A 24,866-nucleotide genomic window follows, 5' to 3' on the forward strand; every position below is an offset into this window, starting at 1 on the left:
CATAATTGCACGCATGCACACCTCTGCTGCATACACATTACACTCATGCACACCTGCTGCCCACACATTACTTGCATGCACACCTGCTGCACATATTACACACAATCACGCCTATTGCCATTACATCCAAGCACACCTCTGCTGCTTATATAATGCACATTCTCCTGTGCTTTCTTATCTGTACCCACACAACTCTGCTATGCACATATAAGGGCTCACACCTCTCCTCTATACACTGAAATATTACAGTCACAGTCACTGTGTAGGATAATGAAAGTGTCTGACTCCTCCTACACACGTGACTAGTCACATGGCCAGGATGACATCACCAGTAGGATCTCCAGTCCAAATGACAGTACTGAGTTCAGATGTCTCTGATCACGTCACCAGGGGATGCATGGCGGAGACAGAGAGTGTATGGTAAGTGCTAGTGGTCTCCTCCTTGCACCTTTAACTACCTTCTTTATATCTCCTGCTGTATTGGTGAGTAGAATAGTGCTGGATATAATATAGCCTTTCCAGTGTCCTCCTCTAAGAATACAGCCTCACCCCCATCACCATGTCTATAGCCTCTGACATTCCCTGTCTAACTGTAGGATGATTGACCTCCCGCAGCTTTGGCACCAACTGAGCAGATCACTTCTAAGCTGATGGCATGGAGTCAAGATCACAGACTGATTGTGATGGGACATGATGAGATTTAAAGATCCTGAAGTTGCATCGTCCACTATATAAAGCTTTGCCGTCTGGAGGACTTTATATGTGCACAAGTTTGTACAAGTTTTAACGAGCCCCTCCCAAGTAAGTATGTGACCGTATGGGAAATAATCATCTAACCTAATTGTGCAGCTGCACTCCTGGGTCATTTAACTGTAGTGATCATTTACAATGTATCCAGGGTTTTTGGCCACATGACAAGGAGTATGTTAGGGTGCGTGCCCACGATCACCGTTTTACATTAGAAACCCAGTGGATGGGATTTATAGAAACCTTATGCCCACTGTGCTTCTATTTAATGCTGCATAAACTCACCCGCAGTGCGGGTTTACGAGTCGCAGCACATCCATTATCTGCAGTGGAGACGCTAGTCTCCCCTGTGCAGTGTCACCCACAGCCCTTCACTAGATGCGGTAAATCTGCATGGTTCTCTGATCACATGCGGATTTACCTGTGCGTTTAGAACGCTGCAATTTGGACTTAGCGAAAATACACTGCGTCCAAAACGCTATTTCCCAATCATGGACACATACACACGTGTCAAAATTGTTGGCACCCCTCGTTTAATGACAGAAAAACCCACAATGGTCACAGTAATAACTTGAATTTGACAAAAGTAATAATAAATAAATCTATGAAAATAAACAAATGAAAGTCAGACATTACTTTTCAACCATGCTTCCACAGAATTTAAACAAAAATAAAACTGATGAACCAGGCCTGGACAGAAATGATGGTGCCCTTAATTTAATATTTTGTTGCACAACCTTTTGAGGCAATCAATGCAATCAAACGATTCCTGTAACTCTCAATGAGACTTCTGCACCTCTCGACAGGTATTTTGGCCCACTCCTCAAGAGCAAACTGCTCCAGCTGCCTCATGTTTGAAGGTTGCCTTTTCCAGACGGCATGTTTCAGCTCTTTCCAAAGATGTTCAATAGGATTTAGGTCAGGGCTCATAAAGGGCCACTTCAGAATAGTCCAATGTTTTCCTCTTAGCCATTTTTGGGTGTTTTTAGCTGTGTGTTTTGTGTCATTATCCTGTTGCAAGACCCATGACCTGCGACTGAGACCAAGCTTTCCTAACACTGGAAAGCACATTTCTCTCTAGAATCCCTTGATAGTCTTGAGATTTTATTGCACCCTGCACTGATTCTAGACACTGTGTGCCAGAGGCAGCAAAGCAGCCACATAACTTAACAGAGCCTCCTCCATGTTTCACAGTAGGGACAGTGTTCTTTTCTTGATATGCTTCATTTTTCCATCTGTGAACATAGAACTGACGTGCCTTGCCAAAAAGTTCCATTTTTGTCTCATCTGTTCATAGGACATTCTCCCAGAAGCTTTGTGGCTTGTCAACATGTAGTTTGGCAAATTCCAGTGTGGCTTTTTTATGATTTTTTTTTTCAACAATGGTGTCCTCCTTGGTTGTCTCCAATGAAGTCCACTTTGGCTCATACAACGACGGATGGTGCGATCTGACACAGATGTTCCTTGAGCTTCAAGTTCACCTTTAATCTGTTTAGAAGTTTTTCTGGGCTCTTATGTTACCATTCATATTATCCGTCTCTTTGATTTGTCATCAATTTTCCTCCTGCAGCCACTTCCAGGGAGGTTGGCTACAGTCCCATGGATCTTACATTTCTGAATAATATGTGCAACTGTAGTCACAGGAACATCAAGCTGCTTGGAGATGGTCTTATAACTTTTACCTTTAACTTGTTTGTCTATAATTTTCTTTCTAATCTCCTAAGACAACTCTTTCCTTCGCTTCCTCTGGTCCATGTTGAGTGTGATACTCACTGTGCTGTTTGGTAGCATGGTGTGTATCTGTAACCCTGTATACAGGCACACTCACTGATTCCAAGATTGTAAACACCTGTGATGCTAGTTAGTGGACACACCTTGATTTAACATGTCCCTTTTGTCACATTATTTTCATGGGTACCATCATTTCTGTCCAGGCCTATTTCATGAGTTTTTTTTTTTTAATTCTGTGGAAGCATGGTTGAAAAGCAATGTCTGACTTTCATTTGTTCATTTTCATAGAATTTTTATTTATTATTACTTTTGTCAGAGTTACCGTATATACTCGAGTTTAAGCCGAGATTTTCAGCCCAAAATTTTGGGCTGAAAGTGCCCCTCTCGGCTTATACTCGAGTCACGGTGGGCGGCAGTGTCGGCGGGTGAGGGGGAGAGGGCGCTGAGGCATACTCCCCTAGTCCCGGCGATCCTGGCGCTCCCCCTGCCCGTCCCACGGTCTTCGGTGCTGCAGTTCTTCTCCTCTTAAGCGGTCACGTGGGACCGCTCATTAGAGAAATGAATACGCGGCTCCACCTCCCATAGGGGTGGAGCCGCATATTCATTTCTCTAATCAGCGGTGTCGGTGACCGCTGATAGAGGAAGAGGCTGCGGCACCGAAGACCGTGTGATAGGCAGAGGGAGCGGGACACTGGGAGCAGGTAAGTATGTCATATTCACCTGTCCGCGTTCCACACGCCAGCGCCGCTCCATCTTCCCGGCGTCTCTCCGCTCTGACTGTGCAGGTCAGAGGGTGCGATGACCCATATAGTGTGCGCGGCGCCCTCTGCCTGATCAGTCAGTGCAGAGAGACGCCGGGACCGGACGCTGGGAGCTGCAAGCAAGAGAGGTGAGTATGGCGTTTTTTTTTTATTGCAGCAGCAGCAATGGCAGAGCTTTCTATGGCACAGCTATGGGGCAATACTGAACGGCGCAGAGCACTATATGGCAGCTATGGGACAATACTGAACGGTGCAGAGCACTATATGGCAGCTATGGGGCAATACTGAACGGCGCAGAGCACTATATGGCAGCTATGGGGCAATAATGAACGGTGCAGAGCACTATATGGCAGCTATGGGGCAATAATGAACGGTGCAGAGCACTATATGGCAGCTATGGGGCAATAATGAACGGTGCAGAGCACTATATGGCACAGCTATGGGGCAATACTGAACGGCGCAGAGCACTATATGGCACAGCTATGGGGCAGTAATGAACGGTGCAGAGCACTATATGGCACAGCTATGGGGCAATACTGAACGACACAGAGCACTATATGGCACAGCTATGGGGCAATAATGAACGGCGCAGAGCATTATATGGCACAGCTATGGGGCAGTAATGAACGGTGCAGAGCACTATATGGCACAGCTATGGGGCAGTAATGAACGGTGCAGAGCACTATGGCACAGCTATGGGGCAATACTGAACGACACAGAGCACTATATGACACAGCTATGGGGCAATAATGAACGGTGCAGAGCACTATATGGCACAGCTATGGGGCAATACTGAACGGCGCAGAGCACTATATGGCACAGCTATGGGGCAATATTGAACGGCGCAGAGCACTATATGGCAGCTATGGGGAAATAATGAACGGCGCAGAGCACTATATGGCAGCTATGGGGCAATAATGAACGGCGCAGAGCACTATATGGCAGCTATGGGGCAATACTGAACGGCACAGAGCACTATATGGCAGCTATGGGGCAATACTGAACGGCGCAGAGCACTATATGGCAGCTATGGGGCAATAATGAACGGTGCAGAGCACTATGGCACAGCTATGGGGCAATACTGAATGGCGCAGAGCACTATATGGCAGCTATGGGGCAATAATGAACGGCGCAGAGCACTATATGGCACAGCTATGGGGCAGTAATGAATGGTGCAGAGCACTATATGGCACATCTATGGGGCAATAATGAACGGCGCAGAGCACTATATGTCACAGCTTTATATGGCACATCTTATGGGGCAATAATGAACTGTATGGAGCATCTATTTTTATTTTTGAAATTCACCGGTAGCTGCTGCATTTCCTACCCTAGGCTCATACTTGAGTCAATAAGTTTTCCCAGTTTTTTGTGGCAAAATTAGGGGGGTCGGCTTATACTCGGGTCGGCTTATACTCGAGTATATACGGTAAGTTATTTCTGTGACCATTGTGGGTTTTTCTGTCATTAAACGAGGGGTACCAACAATTTTGACCTCGTGTGTAGACTTAGTGTTACATATAGTTTCCTGGCTACATAATACTAATGATCATAATATTAAGTGATGTTTTCTACATTATGTCTCTTGATTCCATAGCGTATTATTACAGAATCTTATGGTTTTGCTCCTCCTAAAGTCAGGAGTCTTCTCATTTACTGAGGAAGTATGGACAAGCAAAGGAACCACATAACTGAGAGGATATTAAACCTCACCTTGGAGATACTTTACCTGCTAACTGGAGAGGTGAGGGATTCTAGGAACAATGCCACTTGGCTTCACTCTTATTTCTATTAATGGGTATTTCCCAATGTTTAAATGATAGGTGATAACTTTCAGATCAGAGGTCTGACCTTTAGGACCCCCACCTTTCCCAAGAATGAAGCTCTGAAATACGCCATTAATATTGCCTAACGGTGTATTAAGCTGTCACCAGCAGTCCTATAGTGAATGAAGGTATAGGTATCGCACATGTGCAACAACTACACTAAGTCCCCCCATCTGCAAATTATCCTTTGGCTAGGTGATAACTTAAAAGGGAATCTGTCAGCAGGTTTTTGCTGTGGATTCTGTTAGCAGCATAAAGTAGCCAAACCATCCTGGACCACTCGAGAGAGAAATTCCCAAAGGCCAATACCTACTGTACGCCTAAGACGAAACTGTATTGATGAGAACACCTTTGAAAAACAGGCAAAAGAACTATGAGACCGCTCTCTCCAAAAAGGTTGTCCTAAAAAAAATTACTGGAGGAGGCTTGTAGGGTGTCAAAAAATGGGGCCAAACTGCTATCTCCTTGTCAAAAGTTTGAAATGGAGGGCTAGACGAGATTACCCCATTTTCCAATGGAGCACATGAGATTAGGGCCATCCTGTTGAAACACTGGCCTATTTTAATTATTGACAATGATATCTGTTCTCACTTGGACACCGATTATGTCCCCTGCCACACTGAGTTTTGACTACTGAAGGTCACTATTCGACAGGTGGACACCTTTGTCCATGAAGTTAAGACACATGCTGTGGCTCTCCCCTGAATACTTTTCATAAGAGAAACTCGCCGGGAGGCACTTAGAGCGCTTATAGGGCAAGATAGGCAAGGCTAGCTGTGGTCTGCCCTTGTTGGAGCACATTAGGTCAGCTCCAGACTCTGCCTATTATTCAGACCAGATGAGATTCTGTAAACAATGCATCAAAGGAAGGATTTTCCATATTTCATCTGGATGAAACAGATGGGTGAGGCGGTTCCTATTATTCAATTATTTGTATTGTAGGGATTTCACTCACTCGGGTGCGATGGCTGAGACTCAGGAGGCACGTTCCGGCTCAGTCCTGGAGCCTTGACACACTCAGGAGGGTTTCACCTCCTCACATATCTGCTGTGTAAAGCATTAGCCAGTCTTATATAGAGCTAACCACAGCCAGTAACCCATCACATGATTAGCCATGTGGTCTGACATCACCACAGGTCCTGAAACACGTATATATACAAGGTTATGTGCAAGAAAGAAATACTCCGGGCTACATTACAGCAACAAGGCACTTATGTGGCACATACCTCCCATCGACTACACACCCTTTAGCCATGCTACATACCTCCCCCCTCTGCCTAAAGTCGTGGGGCTTGGCACTTTCCCCCACTAAACAAGGGATTCTTGATAGGGCATCCGCATTACCGTGCAGCTTTCCGGCCCTATGTTCCACATGGAAACTGAAGTCCTGCAGGGCTAAGAACCAACGGGTGACTCTAGCATTTCTACCCTTCGTTTCCCTCATCCACCTAAGTGGGGCATGGTCGGATATCAGTCTAAATTTACGTCCCAGCAGATAGTACCGTAATGTGTCCACTGCCCATTTTATGGCCAAGCACTCCTTCTCAATGACTGAGTAGTTCTTTTCAGACGAGGACAGCTTCCTACTCAGAGAACAGGATGCTCCTCCCCATGTAGTTCTTGGGAAAGGACTGCTCCCACCCCAACATCTGAGGCATCTGTCTGAAGAATAAACTCTTTCTTGAAGTTTGGGGCCATCAGAACGGGTTGCTTACATAAAGCCTCTTTCATTTCTTGGAAGGCTGACTCTGTTTCTTTGGACCACTTAACCATTACTGATTTTGTCCCTTTTAGCAGGTCAGTCAGAGGCGCAGCCATCGTGGCGAAGTTTGGGATGAACCTCCTGTAATATCCCATGATTCCCAGGAAGGCTTTAACTTGCTTCTTGGAAACTGGTTTTGACCATGTTTGAATTGCCTCCACTTTACTGATTTGGGGTTTTATTTCTCCATGACCCACTATGTATCCAAGGTACTTAGCTTCTTCTTTACCCAAGGCACACTTCTTCGGGTTTATTGTAAATCCGGCCTCTCTTATAGCATCAAGCACTGCTTGGACTTTCTCCAGATGACTCTCCCAGTCCGGGCTAAAGATGATGATATCATCTAGGTACGCAGCAGCGTAGGCCTTATGGGGTGCAAGGACTCTATCCATAGCCCTCTGGAAGGTCACCGGAGCTCCCTGTAGGCCAAATGGCATCCGGACATACTGGAAGCATCCATCAGGTGTCGAAAAGGCCGTCTTCTCCATGGCTTCCTGTGCCATGGGGATCTGCCAATACCCCTTTGTCAAATCCAAGGTGGATATATATCTGGCGTGCCCAAGCCTTTCGATGAGCTCATCAACGCGGGGCATGGGATAGGCGTCAAACTTGGAGACCTCATTCAACTTCCGATAGTCGTTGCAAAACCTCCACTCTCCATCAGGTTTTGGGACCAGGACAATTGGGCTCGACCAACCGCTCTTGGATTCCTCAATGACTCCAAGCCTCAACATACGCTCCACTTCCTTGGAGATAACTTCTTGACGAGCCTCAGGAATACGATAAGGTTTCACATTCACCCGCACATGTGGCTCTGTTAGGATTTCGTGCTCTATGACCTTCGTGTATCCTGGCAATTCTGAAAACAGGTCCCTGTTTTTCTGGAGTAACTCCCGGCACTGCTGTTTCTGGGTCTTCAATAGCGTCTCTGCTATAGTAACCGCTCCAACCTCACCTTCTGGGTTGCTTAACAACGATGGAGTTACTGTCGGCTCTCTATCTTGCCATGGCTTGATGAGGTTGACATGGTAAACTTGGAATGGTTTCCGTCTTCCTGGTTGGTGAATTTTATAATTTACCTCACCAAGTTTCTCGACAACCTCATATGGCCCTTGCCATTTGGCCAAGAACTTGCTTTCCACCGTCGGAACTAACACAAGAACTCGGTCTCCCGGATTGAACTGCCTCACTCTTGCAGACCGGTTGTAGACCCTGGCCTGAGCTTCTTGTGCTTGGAGAAGGTGTTCTTTCACAATAGGCATCACCTTTGCAATCCTCTGCTGCATCAGGGCCACATGCTCAATGACGCTTCTGTGGGGCGTGACTTCGGCTTCCCAGGTTTCCTTGGCTATATCCAGGAGTCCTCGTGGATGTCGGCCATATAGAAGCTCAAACGGTGAGAACCCTGTGGAGGCCTGTGGAACTTCACGAATGGAAAACATCAAATAGGGTAAGAGTCAATCCCAGTCTCTACCGTCTTTCTCTATAGCTTTTCTCAGCATGCTCTTCAGTGTCTTGTTAAATCTCTCAACAAGGCCATCTGACTGGGGATGGTACATCGAGGTCCTCAACTGGGAGATTTTCAGGGCTTTGCATAACTCCCTCATCACCTTGCTCATGAAAGGTGTCCCCTGGTCAGTCAGGATCTCCTTCGGCAGACCTGTCCGGGAAAAGACATGGACCAACTCGCGGGCCATACTCTTCAAGTAAGAATTTCTTAAGGGAATTGCCTCAGGATAGCGTGTGGCATAGTCCAGGATGACTAATATATACTGATGGCCCCGAGCTGATTTAACTAAGGGACCGACCAAGTCCCTGGCAATTCTCTCGAACGGTATCTCAATAATGGGCAGTGGCACAAGGGGGTTCCGGAAATGAGGAGTAGGAGCAGTTAGCTGACATGTAGGGCAGGACCTGCAATAGTTCACTATTTCCCGGTGACACCCAGGCCAATAGAACCTCTGCACAACCCGTTCCTGCGTTTTTTCCACCCCTAGGTGTCCACCCAAGATGTGTGAATGGGCCATGTCCAACACTTTCCGTCTATACGGACTCGGCACTACCAACTGCTCTACCAACTCCTCCCTTATTTTCGTGACCCGGTACAACAACTCCCCACTCATCAAAAAATGGGGAAATCTTGTGTCTGCCCCCGGCTCCTGTACCACCCCGTCAATAACTGTGACATTATTAAAGGCTTCCCTCAGAGTGGGGTCCCTATGTTGGGCAGTCCCAAAATTTTCACCGGATACCTCTAACTCCAGAATATCAGATGCAGGGGACACTTCCTCCTCATCCCCAACCAGAACACAAAAATGAAACCTGTCTGACTCTGGGTGTGGCGACACCCTTCCAGGGTTCATTGGTTCCCTACTCTTGCTAGGGAGCTCAGAACCTTTCCCCCACAAATCCCAAAACAAACAGAAATCCCGGCCAATAATTATAGGGTGCAAGAAGTCCTGAACGACGCCGACTATGTGGGACTCCGTGCCACATGCCGTTTCAATGTCCACACTGGCCATAGGGTAGTCCTTTGCATCACCTTGTATGCACCGCACTCCGACCTTCTTTCCCGGGAGCAGGTGGAGAGGAAAAGTGGCCCTCACCAGGGTCACTAGGCTCCCCGAGTCTAACAGTGCCGTTACTGCTCGACCGTTCACCTTTAGGGGACACGCTTGAGGTCCCTCGTTGGGCGGAGAGTTCACACTGCAGGCTGGATACGCATAGTATGAACAACGGCGTCCCATGTTGCAGTCCATCTGCTCAGTGGTCTGGGAACAACAGGCAGCTATATGTCCTGGCCCGTGGCACCTCCAACAAATAATATCGCCTGTAGGGACCTTGGGCACCACCTCCCCCGCCCTTTGTGACCTTGGACGCACCACCTCTTTTTGGGACTCAGCTCCCTTCTGGGACCCCCAGTACGGCATGGGCTGCCTCCCGAAGGAGCCTTCCAACCCTTGGTATCTCTCAACCAGTCCAATCAGCTCGTCGGCATTCTGGGGATCACCCTGGGCAACCCAAGATTGTATAGGCCTCGGGAGGGAATGGACAAACCGATCCATCATCACCCGTTCTACCATCTGTGCAGGTGTAGATGACTCTGGCTGCAGTTATTTCTGGACCAGGTGCAACAGATCAAACATTTGGGAACGAGGTGGTTTGTCCCGGTGATAGGCCCAGCAGTGAACTCGCTGTACCCTGACAGACAGTGTCACCCCCAAACGTGCGAGAATCTCGGCTTTCAATTTGTGATACTCTTTGGCATCCTGCAAGGTCAAATCATAGTACGCCTTCTGGGGTTCTCCCGTCAGGTATGGCGCCAGTACCTCTGCCCACTGCTCTGGTGGAAGTTTTTCCCTCTCAGCGACCCTCTCAAACACCGTCAGGAAGGCCTCAACATCATCCCCGGGAGTCATTTTTTGCAATGCACGTCTTACCGTCTTGCGGACGTGGGTGTCATCAGCCAGACCTGGGGTTGGGGCGCTTGTCTTGCCCTGGATGGCGGTTGCCAGAAGCTGCATCTGCTGCCGTTGCTCCTGCTGGTTCTTTTGCATCTTCTGCCATTGCTCCTGCTGGTTCTGTTGCATCTGCTGCCGTTGCTCCTGCTGGTTCTGTTGAATCTGCTGCAACAACAGCCTATTGCTCTCTTGCTGCGACTGAAGCAAGTGTTTCAGCAGGTCCTCCATTTTCCCCGGCAATGCTTGCTGGCTTACAACAGACTTGACCCAGGACATCTAAAAACAGACTCTTCGTCTCCACTGGGAACGCTGCCCGCACGTCTACCACCAATTGTAGGGATTTCACTCACTCGGGTGCGACGGCTGAGACTCAGGAGGCACGTTCCGGCTCAGTCCTGGAGCCTTGACACACTCAGGAGGGTTTCACCTCCTCACATATCTGCTGTGTAAAGCATTAGCCAGTCTTATATAGAGCTAACCACACCCAGTAACCCATCACATGATTAGCCATGTGGTCTGACATCACCACAGGTCCTGAAACACATATATATACAAGGTTATGTGCAAGAAAGAAATACTCCGGGCTACATTACAGCAACAAGGCACTTATGTGGCACATACCTCCCGTCGACTACACACCCTTTAGCCATGCTACAGTATGTATTTACTCACCCTTGTCATCATGATAGGTTATCCGGCAGCCGTCTACATGTCCTCATTATACATACGAGTTTGATAATGTGTTATTTTATATATATCGTTATTAACCCCTTACTGACATCGGGCATAATAGTACGCCGATGTCAGTATACCCCACTTTGATGCTGCTCCAGTGGTGAGCCCACATCTTTTCCGGGACATGTCAGCTGTTTTGAACAGCTGACATGTGCCCGCAATAGTCACGTGTGGAATCGCGATCCACCTGCAGCTATTAACTAGTTAAATGCTGCTGACAGCGGCATTTAAATGGCGCTTCCGGCAATCGTGCTGGAAATACGCACACCGTTGACCCCGTCATGTGATTGGGGGATCATTGGTTTGTCAGCATGACAACCAGAGGTCTCCTGGAGACCTCTATGGTTGTCAGTGTCGAATTGCTATGACCGCCACCCAGTGGTCAGCGCTCATAACAAGTCAGTAATTCAGCTACATAGAGGCATCGCCTCTATGTATCTGAGCCGACCGAGTTGTGGCAGCTTCTAGTCTCCCATTGAGACTATTGAAGCATGCCAAAAGTTAAAGAAAAATGTTTTTAAAAATATAAAAAATATATAAAAGTTCAAATCACCCCCCTTTTGCCCTATTCAAAATAAAACAATAAAAAAATCAAACATACACATATTTGGTATCACCGCGTTCAGTATCGCCCGATCTATCAATAAAAAAAAGATTAATCTGTCAGAATTACATTTTTTGGTCGCCACGACATTGCATTAAAATGCAATAGAGGGTGATCAAAAGAACGTATCTGCACCAAAAGGGTATCATTAAAAATGTCAGCTGACGGAGAGGACAGGCCAGAGAATAGCGGGAGGGCAGGTGGATTAGTTGGGCAGCAGGGTGTAAGATAGATTGGAGGGGTGCAAGAGTGTTAGACGGGAGGCCACAGAGCAGGAGGTTACAGTAATTGAGGTGGGAAATGATGAGGGCATGCACTAGGGTTTTTGCAGATTCTTGATTAAGGAATATATGGATCCGAGAAATGTTGGGAATTGACAGGAAGTGAAAACGGCTTGGATATGTGGTTTGAAGGAGAGACTGGAGTACAGAGTTACCAACTTGCGGAACTGGAGAGAGTGAGCAGCCATTTACTTTAATGGATAGGTCTGTTGAGGGGTTTGAATGAGATTGGGAAAAAAGATTCACTCATTATTGCTGCTAGTACTTATAAATGACTAAGTGAGGCATAGGGAGACACGCTGAAGCTTCTGGTCCCTAGATCGGATTATCTTTTGGAGCTTTTTCTTGCTGCTAATTATAAGCATAAAGTTGAGACAGAAACCCTGATTCCAGCGATGTATCATTTGCTGGACAGCTTGGTGCCATTTTGATAGAATCCCTGTTTTGTATGCTCTAGATGTAGCAGAGCTAAGTTTTTTGGGCTGTGTATAACTCTGCCCAAAACCATGACTCATCTACCTGTATACACTGTAAATGGTCGGTAAGCTGCCAATCAGTGGTGGGGGTGGGATTACACAGATTAGCCTGACTAGTCAGCACGTGAGACCTAGTCCTCTAGTGAAAGTTTTCTGCTGATAAAAGAATGATTGCATTGAAAGTACAGCACACAGCCTAATAAGTGACATAAACATGTAATCAGGCTCTCAGCTCCTACATTATGCTGCTCTCTTAAATAGCAAAAACCTGCTGACAAATTCCCCTTAAATGCTGGAATATAACATTTTATCAGTAGAGGGGCATGCCAGAGTCTCTTTTAATACACAGGATTACACAGTAGTGAAGACATCTGGAGAGTGTGTGATCCCCAGCAGGTGTGTATCTGGTGGGCGGAGAAGGACTCAAAGCCCCATCCTGGAGCATCCACCTCATCCCCTGCAACCTGATCAGAAAATCCTGGACCTCACCAACAAGATGATTGAGCTGCTGACTGGAGAGGTGAGCGCTGCTGGGAATACTGGGACATTATAGAGTAACCCAAAAGATGATGTGTCTGGATGATGACTGTATCATTGTGTGTCAGATTCCAAAAAGGTGTCAGGATGTCACTCTCCATTTCTCCATGGAGGAGTGGGAGTATATAGAAGGACACAAGGATCTGTACAAGGACGTCATCATGGAGGACCACCAGCCCATCATATCATCAGGCAAGTGCAGACTTTAGTTGTTCAGGTGCACTGAACAAGATAATACAATGCAAAGTGATTGTAAGCAGAGCGTTGTTAGTACTACTTGTTTCTCTGACGCCCATGACGGCACCACGGAGAGAGGGTATCCGCCCACCAAGGACAGGAAACCTACAGATAAAAAGGCGGTACCTCTCTCCCACATCAGTTGGTTTCCTGTCTTTGATGGGAGACCTACAGAAGTCCTTACCTACAGAGGACAAACGTCGTGGGAGTCCGGGGCCAATCAGTCCGATTCAGGCAGCGGGGGCCCCCCTGCCTCGGTTGGTGTGGTGACCCGAGGCGCCACTGCTGGGGCTAGTGGGCCTCTAGGGTGTGCGAGGAGAGGTGGCAAGGAGTTTGCGGCCCTCTCTCCAGGTAAGAAGCAGCAGCATCCAAGTGGGGTCCCTCTGTGGATGGGGATTCAGCGCATTTCTTCCCCCAAGCGTCAGTCTGCCGGCTGAAAGCCCCGGGAGTTCCAGGAACCAACGTACACGCGCGGTAATGCGTGGCGCCATCTTGTGGGCGGCGTTATCATTCGGCACGTGCGCGGGATCAGGACCCGATTTTGCACTGTGCATGACGGAGATTAGCCACTGCGCATGCGCTGGATCGGACGCGCGGTCTTGTGAGAGCGGGAAGCATTTACTGCGCATGCGCGGGTTTGAATAGTGCGGGCGGGTATCACCGCTATTAAAGGGGAAGCATAACTTAGGTCATCGCTTCTCATGGAGCTTAACCAGTTTTCCCCTAACATAAGCAACCTGGAACAGGCATCGCCCCTATCTAGATCATTACTGCAGCAAAAGCGACGGCTGCAGAAAGGACACCAGGATGTTACCGGTAAAGGATGCTTGGGATCACTACATAGCAAGGAGTCCAGTACAGTGTTCGGCACAAGGGATAAGCTAATGACAGACACAGAATATCCCCATCAGGTATTTATGGGTCCATAAGGTGGTAAGTGATCTCCGTGAAAGTCAGTGATGGTAAGGTTATATATTTGTCTTTTCTTACTATAGGGGAAGAAAAGCTTAAGCAAATCTAAGCATAGAGTATGCGCCCTTTGTAGGGAGGATCTTCCTTCTACTTGGGAGAAGAGGCTTTGTAGCGCATGTATACAACATACAGTGTCCGAAGGGCTTCCCGGGTTCGCAGCAGACCTCAAAACCATGATAAAAAAAATCAGGTGGAAGATACTTTTAAATCCCTAAGGGGGGAGAAAGCGAAGAAAGACCAGGCACAGATCCCCATCTCCTGAGTCCAGTGATACGGATAGCGAAGATGTGGACTCGGATAGATCTAATTCTTCCTCTTCATCATCATCTTCTTCCTCTGGGGGTCGTAGCTGTTTTCCTCTGGAAGAGACGGACAGCCTCGTTAAAGCAGTTAGGAGCACTATGGGGCTAGCGGACCCTCACGCAAAAAGATCAGTACAGGACATTATGTTTGGGGGTCTCGAGCAAAAAAAGAGGAGAGCCTTTCCTCTTAATGAGAGAATATTAGCATTGATTAAAAAGGAGTGGAAAAAGCCTGTAAGAAAAGCGTTACTAACGCCGAAAAGAAAATACCCATTTGATGATGAATCTTGCTCCTTCTGGGAAAAAAACCCTAAACTAGATGTTGCCATCGCTAAGGCATCGAAAAAATATGCCCTTCCGTTCAAGGACATGGGGGTCCTGAAAGATCCCATGGACAAAAAGGCAGATGCGTTCCTCAAAAGTTCATGGGAAGCAGCTGGGGGATGGCTAAAACCGGCGGTTGCCGCCGCATGTATATCCCATTCCTTAATGGTCTGGTTAGACCAATTAGAAATCCAGCTTAAAAACAAATCATCTCGGGACTCAATATTAAACACCTTACCGGTAATGCGAGGAGCTGCTACTTTCTTAGCAGATGCCTCCGCTGATTCAATCAGACTAGCTGCTAGGTCAGCAGCTTTTCTAAGGCGGCCAGGCGAGCCCTTTGGCTGAAATGTTGGCCAGGGGATCTCCAAACAAAATCTAAATTGTGTACCATCACCTGTGATGGAGAATTCTTATTCGGACCCACTTTAGACGGCATCTTAGAGAAGGCAGGGGATAAAAAGAAATCATTCCCCTCCCTTGGTTTTCCTTCCTACATGAGGCCCTTTCGGAGCAAGAGGTTCTTCCGGAGAAAGCCGGGGAAAAACCAAGATAAGTGGTAAGATAAGAGAAACAAGAACAAGGGATTTATGTTCAATAAGAGCCCCACTAACAACAAAAAGCCCACCCAATAAATGTTTGCCCCAGGTGGGAGGAAGACTGTCCCTCTTTCTCTCGGCCTGGGAGAAAATTACCATCAGTCCATGGATTTTGAACATAATAAAATCAGGACTAAAGTTAAGATTTCACAAACTTCCTCATCCCTCCTTCATGATGACATCACTGAGGTCTTCGGGGGAAGAGCAACTAGCATTAGAAAAAGAAATTATGGGACCAGTAGGCAAGGGTGTTCTCCTGGAAGTCCCCCTCCAAGAAAGAGGGAAAGGATATTACTCCCCTCTGTTCCTGAGGAAAAAGCCGGATGGGTCCTACAGGACAATTATAAACTTGAAAAGCCTAAACAAATATCTGGAAGTTCAGTCGTTCAAAATGGAAACAATAAAAACATCAATAAAAATGCTGTTTCCACTTTATTTTATGGCAGTCCTGGATCTGAAGGACGCTTACTATCACGTCCCTATCCACAAAGACCACCAAAAATTCCTCAGGATAGCAGTCCTCATCAGTGGTGTGACATGTCATTTTCAATTCTAAGCTCTTCCCTTCGGGCTAGCCATAGCTCCGCAAATCTTCACTAAACTAGTTGCAGAGGTGATGACCCACCTGAGGGAACACCAGGGCCGGCGTCAGCACCCGGGCAAGTGCCGGGGCCCTGAGCAGGCAGGGGGCCCACTCGACGTCGGGGACACTGGTGCGCTATAGTGCCGGCTTCCGCGAATGGACCCCCTGCCTGCTCCGTGCCCGGCACTTGCGATACTTACCTCTCCCGGTTCCAGCGCTGCAGCGTCTTCCATCCTCTGACTGTGATGTTCACGTCACCAGTGCGCGCCCTCTGCCTGAGCAGTCACAGCACAGAGAGCAGGAAGACGCCGACGGTGAGGAGTCCAGAGCAGAGCAGCGTCAAGCAACGAGAGGTGAGTATTTCATTTTTTTTTTTTTTTTTTTTTAATATTTGGAGCAATATATGGGGACTATCAGAAGGGGCCCATATATGGTGCATTATATGGAGTATCTTATGGGGCCAATAATATAGCGAGCATCTTATGAAGCCAATTCTATAGGGAGCATTATTTGGGGCCAATTTAATATGGAACCAATTTAATATGGAGCATCTTATGGGGCCAATTCAATATGGAGCAGTATATGGGGACAATAATATATGAAGCATCTTATTGGACTAATTATATATGGAGCATTTTATATGGCCAATTATATATGGAGCATCTTATGGGGCCAATTATTTTTGGAGCATTATATGGGACCCATTCTGTAAGGAGTATTATATGGGGCCCATTCTGTATGGAGCATCATATGGGGCCCATTCTGTATGGAGCAATATATGGGACTCAGTATACTGTATGAGGCCAATCATATACTGTATTGAGCATTACATGAGGCCCATTCTGTAAGGAGTATTATATGGGGACCATTCTGTATGGAGCATTATATGCGGCTCATTCTCTATGGAGCACTCTTTGGTGCCCATTATACAGTATGGAGCATTATATGAGGCTCATTATTCTGTATGGAGCATAATATTGGGCTCTTTATTCTGTTTGGAGCAATATATGGGGCTCATTATTCTGTATAGAGGACTATATGGGGCCAATATACTGTATGGGGCAATATATGGGCCTCATTATTCTGTTTGGAGCAATATATGGGGCTCATTATTCTGTATAGAGGACTACACTGTCCAGTTTCTGAGCTAATGTAGAATGTGCAATAGATATCACTCATGTAATGTAAGAAGTAAGTGAAATCTTTGGCATTGTACTATACCTATATTTCTCTGCTGTATCGGTGCATTATGAATTGTGGTATGTGTTAAAGAGGCCCACCGGGACTCTTTCACCCAGGGCCCATGAAAACCTGGAGCCGGCCCTGTAAGACACCCTGGTAGTGCCATACCTCGAAGACTTCCTGGTAATCGGCAATTCTCCCCAACATCGCAAAAGTCAGCTAGAAAGAATCATGAGCTCATTAAAAAGTCTGGGCTGGTTAGTAAACTTAACAAAATCCAGACTGTTGCCATGCCAAATCCAGGAGTATCTGGGTCTTACTTTGGACTCTGTAAGGCAGGAATACCGCCTTCCATCAGAAAAAGTGCAAAAGATGGTGGGCCTCGTATCCAGAATAAGGGATTCCCCCTAAATAACTCTCCGACAAGCTATGTCCCTCTTGGGATCCATGAAGACTTGCATCCCTGCAGTCCAATGGGTTCAGCTTCATTCGAGGAACCTTCAATGGCAAATTTTGTCAGAAGTCTCTCTAGAAGGAAATTTAGAAGGTCGGTTCAGTTTATCTCCTAACACAGCTCTCTCACTAGATTGGTGGATGTCACAAAACAATCTCTCCCAAGGAGTCCCCTGGGTAACCCCGGTCTCAAAAGTAGTAACTACAGACACGAACCCCAGCGGGTGGGGGGCACATCTGAACGACCTATTAGCTCAAGGGACTTGGTCACGGAACCTGGAGAAAGTATCTTCCGACATGAAGGAACTGCTGGCGGTCAAGTTTGCACTCTTAGGCTATGTGCACACGTTGCAGATTTGTGGTTTTTAGCGTTTTTGCGCTATAAAAACGCTATAAAACTGCAAATAATCTGCATACATTAAGCATCCCATCATTTATAATGGGATTTGCAATTTCTGTGCACATGATGTGCGTTTTTCCGCATGAAAAATGCATTGCGGAAAAATAATGAACCTGTTCATTAATTTTGCGTTTTTTTCGCGGATTTCCCACTGTCTAATGCATTGGGAAATGTCCGGGAAAAAACACGCAAAAAAAACGCGTCAAAACTGCGAAAAAAACGCATGCGGATTTCATGCGGAAATCTGGCAGAAATGTCCGGATTTCCACAGGAATTTTCTGCATGAATTCCTGAATGTGTGCACATAGCCTTAGAGTTCCTAGATCCCCTTCGCTCCCACCACCATGTCAGAGTTATGTCAGACAACAGTGTAGTGGTAGCGTACCTGAATTACCAGGGGGGTACCCGCTCTCAGAGTCTGATGGAAGTAACCAAATCAATTTTCCACATAGCCGAAGGCTATCTTCAGTCTCTGTCAGGCCTTCATATAAAGGGGGTAGACAATTACAGAGCGGATTTTCTAAGTATTTCCCGTCTAAAACAAAGGGAATGGGAGTTGAATCAGGCAGTGTTCATCCAGATCTCACAAAGGTGGGGGGTGCCGAGCATAGACCTCTTCGCCAACAACTTAAACAAAAAAGTAGACACCTTTTGCTCCATAACACCGTCAGGGAGTCCCGTATCACTAAATTCCTTGGCACCATCAACTGGCGTATTCCTTTCCCCCAATTGCTCTAATTCCTGCAGTTCTGAGAAAGATTCGGAAGGAAGGGACTCTTAATATTAAAAGCCCCGTTCTGGCCGAAGAGGGCATGCTTTTCTTGGATGATGAGGATGTCTATCTCCGATCCCTGGGTACTCCCGGATCTCCCAAAACTCCTCTCCCAGGGTCCAGTTCAACATGCGCAGGTTGCAAGTTTACACTTGACAGCCTGGCATTTGAGAGGGACCTATTAGAAAACCTGGGGTTTTCTCCAGGGCTGGTAACTACCCTTTCTACAAAGTAGAAAACCAATTACGACCAGACAATATGGGAAAATTCCTCTCATCCTCAGGCGCCAAAATAGGTGTGGGAGTCCCTCTTAATGCCATACTAGAATTCCTACAAAAAGAGTTAGAAATTGGTCTGGCCACAAGTACCCTAAAATTCCATGTAGCAGTGTTGGGGGCTCTATTGAACTATGATTTAGCGGGGAATCAGTGGGTTTCCAGGTTCATCAGAGCAGCCGGGAGATCAAGACCTCTTCCCATATGAAACACCCCTCAGTGGGATTTAAATTTAGTCCTTAAAGCTCTGACTAAACCTCCATTTCAACCCTTGGCGGATTTACCATTAAAAATTGTATCCCTCAAAACATCATTGCTGGTTGCTCTCACCTCTGCACTCAGAGTTAGCGACATACAAGCTATATCTGCTACCCCACCTTTCACTCAATTCCTGGATGATAGGGTTGTTCTTAAAACAGACTCAGCCTACCTCCCAAAAGTAGCATCCCGATTCCATAGGACACAAGAGATATCTCTCCCCTCCATTTACCCTAACCCCCAAAACAAGGAAGAAGAGTCCTGATGCATTACATAGAAGCAACCAGAGAGAGTAGGGAGATGGCTGGATGGCTCTCTTTTTGTATGCTTTCAGGGTCCCCGAAAGGGGAAGAAAGCCTCCAAGGGCACTCTGGCAAGATGGATCACGGACGCCATCAGCCTGTCATACTCGTCAAGTGGAGTACCTATCCCGGGAAATGTCAAAGTGCACTCAACGAGAGCAATAGCAGCCTCCTGGGTGGAGAAGGCCGGAGCTTCAATTGATCAGATATATAGAGCTGCTATGTGGTCTTCACCATCTACATTCTATAAGCACTATAGATTGGACCTTATTTCCTCTTTGGACCTTACCTTTGGTAAAAGGGTTCTGTAAGGGGTGGTCCCTCCCTAAATGTACAATTTCTGCAATTCTCTCCGTGGTGCCGTCATGGGCGTCAGAGAAAAATATAGTTCTTACCGATAACGGTATTTCTCTGAGCCCATGACAGCACCCGTACAGTCCCTCCCTTCACATATGGGTGTGCACATTATTAAAATGCCTAGGGTAAATACGTAAATAATAGCACGCAGTATCTCGATTAAGACTTCAACTAATGATAAACTTAGATTCTATTCTTTAAGCTCCCATCATGCTCTAGTAAACAACTGATGCGGGAGAGAGGTACCACCTTTTTATCTGTAGGTTTCCTTTCCTTGGTGGGCGGATCCCCTCTCTCCGTGGTGCCGTCATGGGCTCAGAGAAATACCGTTATCGGTAAGAACTATATTTTTCATGATTATCATGCCCTGTAAATGGGCTGTCTATCACTTGTGATTATTCTTATTCTGCAATATCTTTTATTGTCTGTACAAGTCTCCTCTAAAATGTAAAGTGCTGCAGAATATGTTGGCACTATAGAGATAGCATTTTTATTATTATTATTATTATTATTAAACAACTGCTCATTCATCGGGTGAAATGATCTTTGTGCGGCACAACAGATTGGTGGTGCAATGTTCCGTGTAAACAGGACTTGCACTGCCGAGAACCATGGCAGATTATGTGCACTGAGTGATCTAGTATAGATGTACAGTGGCATGTGAAAGTTTGGGCACCCCTTATCAAATTTACTGTTATTATGAACAGTTAAGGCTACGTTCACATTTGCGTTGTTGGGCGCAGCGTCGTCGACGCATACCGACGCATGCGTTATGCGCCCCTATCTTTAACATGGGCGCATGGACATGCGCAGGTATGCGTTGTATTGCGTTTTACGACGCATGTGTCCATTTGACGCACCAGACAGGACGCGGATGACGCTACTTTGTAGCTTTTTCCCTGCGCCAAAATTCATGAACAATACTAGTTTATGTCAACGCATGCGTCAAAAAACGCAGTGTTGTGTATATGCGTTGTTGGTTGCGTCGACGACGCTGCGCCCAACAACGCAAATGTGAACGTAGCCCCTTAGTAAGTTGAAGATGAAAGAATCTCTAAAAGGCCTAAAGTTTATAGTTTGGGCACCCTTTGAGATTTGTGTGCTCAGATAACTTTGACCAAGGTTTCAGACATTAATTAGCCTGCTAGGGTTATGGCTTGTTCATTATCAGCCACCATGGGTTCAGTCACCGCTCTGTTTATTGAGAGTGGCGGCTAAAGTTGTGCCCCTGGCACTGACTGACAGCATGACCTAATGCTGAGCGAGCTGTCAGTCAGGGCTGGAGGCATAGTTAAAGCCGCCGTGCTTTATACACAGAACGGTGAATGAACCTAAGCTGGAGCCACCTCCATGAATGAAACCTGAACGCTGCAAGGGAGAATAAAGTTAATTTCATCCCGGTAGCGGAGCTCTAAGTGCGTGCGCCTTGCACGTCCAGAAGGTAATTAACCTGCGGAGTAACCCCATATCTTCAGGTTATTATCTTTTCTTTTTCATGTGACAGGTTCCCTTTAAACGACTGATAATTGGTAAAAGTTTACTGATTGGTGGTCATATCGTGCCATGCATCGGTCAACGTAAAGGAACCTTTATTAGAATTCAGATAGCTGTATTGTATGTGTATATACATAATATATTTTCCCGCACTTTTCACTGTGTTTGATGTATTTCTGTTTCCCAGCGGAAGAATCCAGCATCAAAAATCCAGAAAGATGTCGGAGTTCTCTGTTTTTCCAGGAGTGTCAAGCAGAAAATAGTGATGCCCTAGAGAATCTTCAGGTAGATTTCATAAAGAAATACGCTATGGATTTCTTGATTATTCTCCCCCAAATTTTGAAAATTCAGGCTTAAAGGGAACCTGTCATGTCCCCAGAAGCACTATAGTAGCTGTTCCTACTTATCTAAATTCCCTGCCTAACAGTCCCTTTATTACATTGACACATAAACAGATCTTTAGAAAAAGTATTTCTAAAGCCGGCTTATAATACAGTATGTAAATTAATCCTTTGACTAGTCTATGGGACATTAGTTTGCACAAACTAGTTGACCCACTTAGTATGTTATCTAGCCCCTGTGTGTGCGAACCCCTGGATGTTTGGGAATGGGGGGCCCGAATATCCATTGTTTGCTACTCTGTCATTTGCATAATCTGAAGTAAGATTATTATCGCCGGTCAGAAAGCTACGCCTGCGCTATAAATACATTTTTAAAAATTGAGCAGAATCCCCTCTATTTGTGGAGTCCTCCCCATTTTTCACAAACAACCAATCTAAAGCAGATAGCTGGGGACTGGTATTCTCAGACTGGTAAGGGGCCATGGATATTCTCCTCCCCCTCCCCCCCCAGTCTAAAAATAGCAGCCACAGCCATTCCAGAAAAGGTGCATCATTAGATGCGCCAGTTTTAGCTCTTGGCCTGTAGTAGTGGCAAGTGGGGTTAATATTTGTTGGGTTGATGTCACCTTTGTATTGTCAGGTGACATCAAGCCCACGGGTTAGTAATGCAGAGGCTCTCTGAGACGCCTTTCTATTACTATTCCCATAGTCATATTGTAAATAAACACACAACCACAATAAAGTCCTTTATTTGAAATAAAAATACACACCGTTTTACTTTTTTATTTAAAAATAAAAAACAAAATTATATTCACCTTACACCCATTCCATTGAAGCCCTCGCATCCTGCAAAAAAAAAATAAAATAAATAAAAAACATCCATATCCCTCACCAAGAGACCATGACTTAAATAGAATGGGTCGTTAGGTGAGTACTATTGTTTATTATTTTCTGTTTTTTACAGGAGATGAGGGCTTCAATGGAGTGGGCGTGAGGTGAGTATAACTTTGTTTTTAATTTTTAAAATAAAAAAGAGAAACAGTGTGTATTTTTATTTCAAATAAAGGACTTTATTCTGGCTCTGTGTATATTTACAATATGACTATAACCCCACAAATATGTGAGTGAGAAGAGCCAGTCAGTGTGCCAGAATTGGCGCATCTAATAGATGCACCTTTTCTGAGGCTTCTGAGGGTTGCGATTTTTAGGCTGGGGGGAGCAATATCCATGGCCCCTTACCAGCCTGAGAATACCAGCACCCAGCTATCTGACTTAGCTTGACTGGTTGTCAAAAAAAGGAGATACTCCACGACGTTTTTTTTAATAATGACTAATAAACGAGATACCAATTCACCACGCTATGCTGAGATAATAGAGAGGAAAAAAATAAATACTCACTCTGTGATTGTGTTAATATGAGTATATATCAGGAAACTCATAAGAATTAAATCCTTTTGGTGGTCACTGTCAATAAAAAATAGTATAGATCATATACGGAAATGGATAGAATTACCAGTAGTACTGCTGGCTAAAAAAGTTTCAGTACTTACTACTTGGTGCGAATGTCCATGAGAGACCTCTTGGACTGGGTACTGGGTTCTAGCGTCAAGGGGTTCTGCTAATAGTATGCTTTAATTGTGCGTATTTAGTACTTCAGGGAATAACAATATGTTATATGATTATTGGATGTGTTCCCTATACCTAAATACTAGCCTCTGAGTATTTGAGATTTACTGCGGTATAGGCAGAGGCAGCAATTGACACTTGAAGGTGAAGGCAGTCTAAACAGTGAGATACTGATAGAAAGCACTAGGTAAATGAGAGGGGTAATTAGAGGAAATTGCTCGTGTAGCTGAGTGTTTGAATAACCTGTGCTTATATATGTAAGATTAGTATGATCCCATAAGACCTTACTGCGATATAAGATACGGGCAGAGGCAGCGTATAATTGTAGGGGATGGCAGCCCAACTAGTAGAAACGCTGATAGTAAGCACTAAATAAATTATATATGATAGCGGTGATTAGAGAAATAATCTCAGAGTTAAATGCTAGAGATAGAATTGCAATTATAGTGCGCTTACTTGTAGAGCATAATTCCTTGCGTGGGCCGGCTGGGTGCTGCTGCTAAGCGTGTTGGTGCTGGCTAGCAGTGACAGTGCGGTCTGAGGACGCGCTGACTCTTTGCGTGCTCCGGCCGGAAGCAGCGCTAAGGGTTGCGGCGTGGAAAAAAGTTTCTGTGACGTCACGCGGAAGCAGGACGGGTGCGCAATAGACTCAATCCTACGCGTTTCAAGGGGTGTCTCCCCTCTTCATCAGGGATATGTTGTAAGCTATGCGCATTTGTCCATATAGACCAGCACCCTGAGCCCTGCAGGTGTCTATCCTAGTAGATGATTAATTAAACCTGGGCTGGTCTGTGTGTCCAATTAAGCCATCAGTTAGCCAGAATAGAGTTGATCAATGGATTTTGATGTATGGATGTAGTATTTGATTCTGGGTAATGAGCTGCATTAGAGTAATATAAAGCCGCACTCACCTCAAATAGTGAAAGGTTTTCATGGGTTAAACTGAATAAAGATAAATAAATATAGATAAATACGTGTGCCTATATGTAGAAATATAAAAATATAAAACATAACTTTTATTACTAGAATGGGATAAAAACTTCCGGTGTTGTATTTTTAATACTAAGCCCAATCAGAGCTTATATAAAAGCTAATATAAAAGCTAATAAAACACACCGCCTGGTGTCTATTTTTTCTAAAAACATATCATTAAGCTCGTACCAATAATTTAAACCAATGTTTATTTACTCTAAAAACTGTAGCATTTAGCTTGCGATTTGGGATGCAAGCATTTGCAATGAATGCATTTGCGACGAGCGCGATCGCTATATGTATTGCCTTAAAGAATAAGCGCCGATATAAGAATTAAAAATAGAGGGGAGAGTAATAGACTAGAATACATAAATCTCGATTTCTTGGTTTAAGCCTTTTGGCACCAGACTATCCAAAGTGTAGATCCATTTGGATTCCACACGTGACATGGCTTTTATGTAGTCGCCTCTTCTACGGTTTTTTGGGACTACTTGTA

General features: G+C 45.7%; 1 protein-coding gene across 1 annotated transcript in view; it reads left to right on the forward strand.

Moving 5' to 3' along the window:
- The window catches only part of LOC138666760 (zinc finger protein 850-like), a 145,042-nt gene that overhangs the window by 98,583 nt on the left and 21,593 nt on the right, over positions 1-24,866 (forward strand). Inside the window, exons 12-16 of the mRNA XM_069754935.1 lie at positions 12,734-12,904; positions 12,990-13,113; positions 18,721-18,956; positions 19,613-19,887; positions 21,572-21,716. Of these exons, the coding sequence (XP_069611036.1) occupies positions 12,734-12,904; positions 12,990-13,113; positions 18,721-18,956; positions 19,613-19,887; positions 21,572-21,716 (951 nt within the window). The remainder of the gene's footprint in view (positions 1-12,733; positions 12,905-12,989; positions 13,114-18,720; positions 18,957-19,612; positions 19,888-21,571; positions 21,717-24,866) is intronic.

The sequence above is a fragment of the Ranitomeya imitator genome, chromosome 2 (assembly GCF_032444005.1).
Source record: "Ranitomeya imitator isolate aRanImi1 chromosome 2, aRanImi1.pri, whole genome shotgun sequence".
Lineage (NCBI taxonomy): Eukaryota > Metazoa > Chordata > Amphibia > Anura > Dendrobatidae > Ranitomeya > Ranitomeya imitator.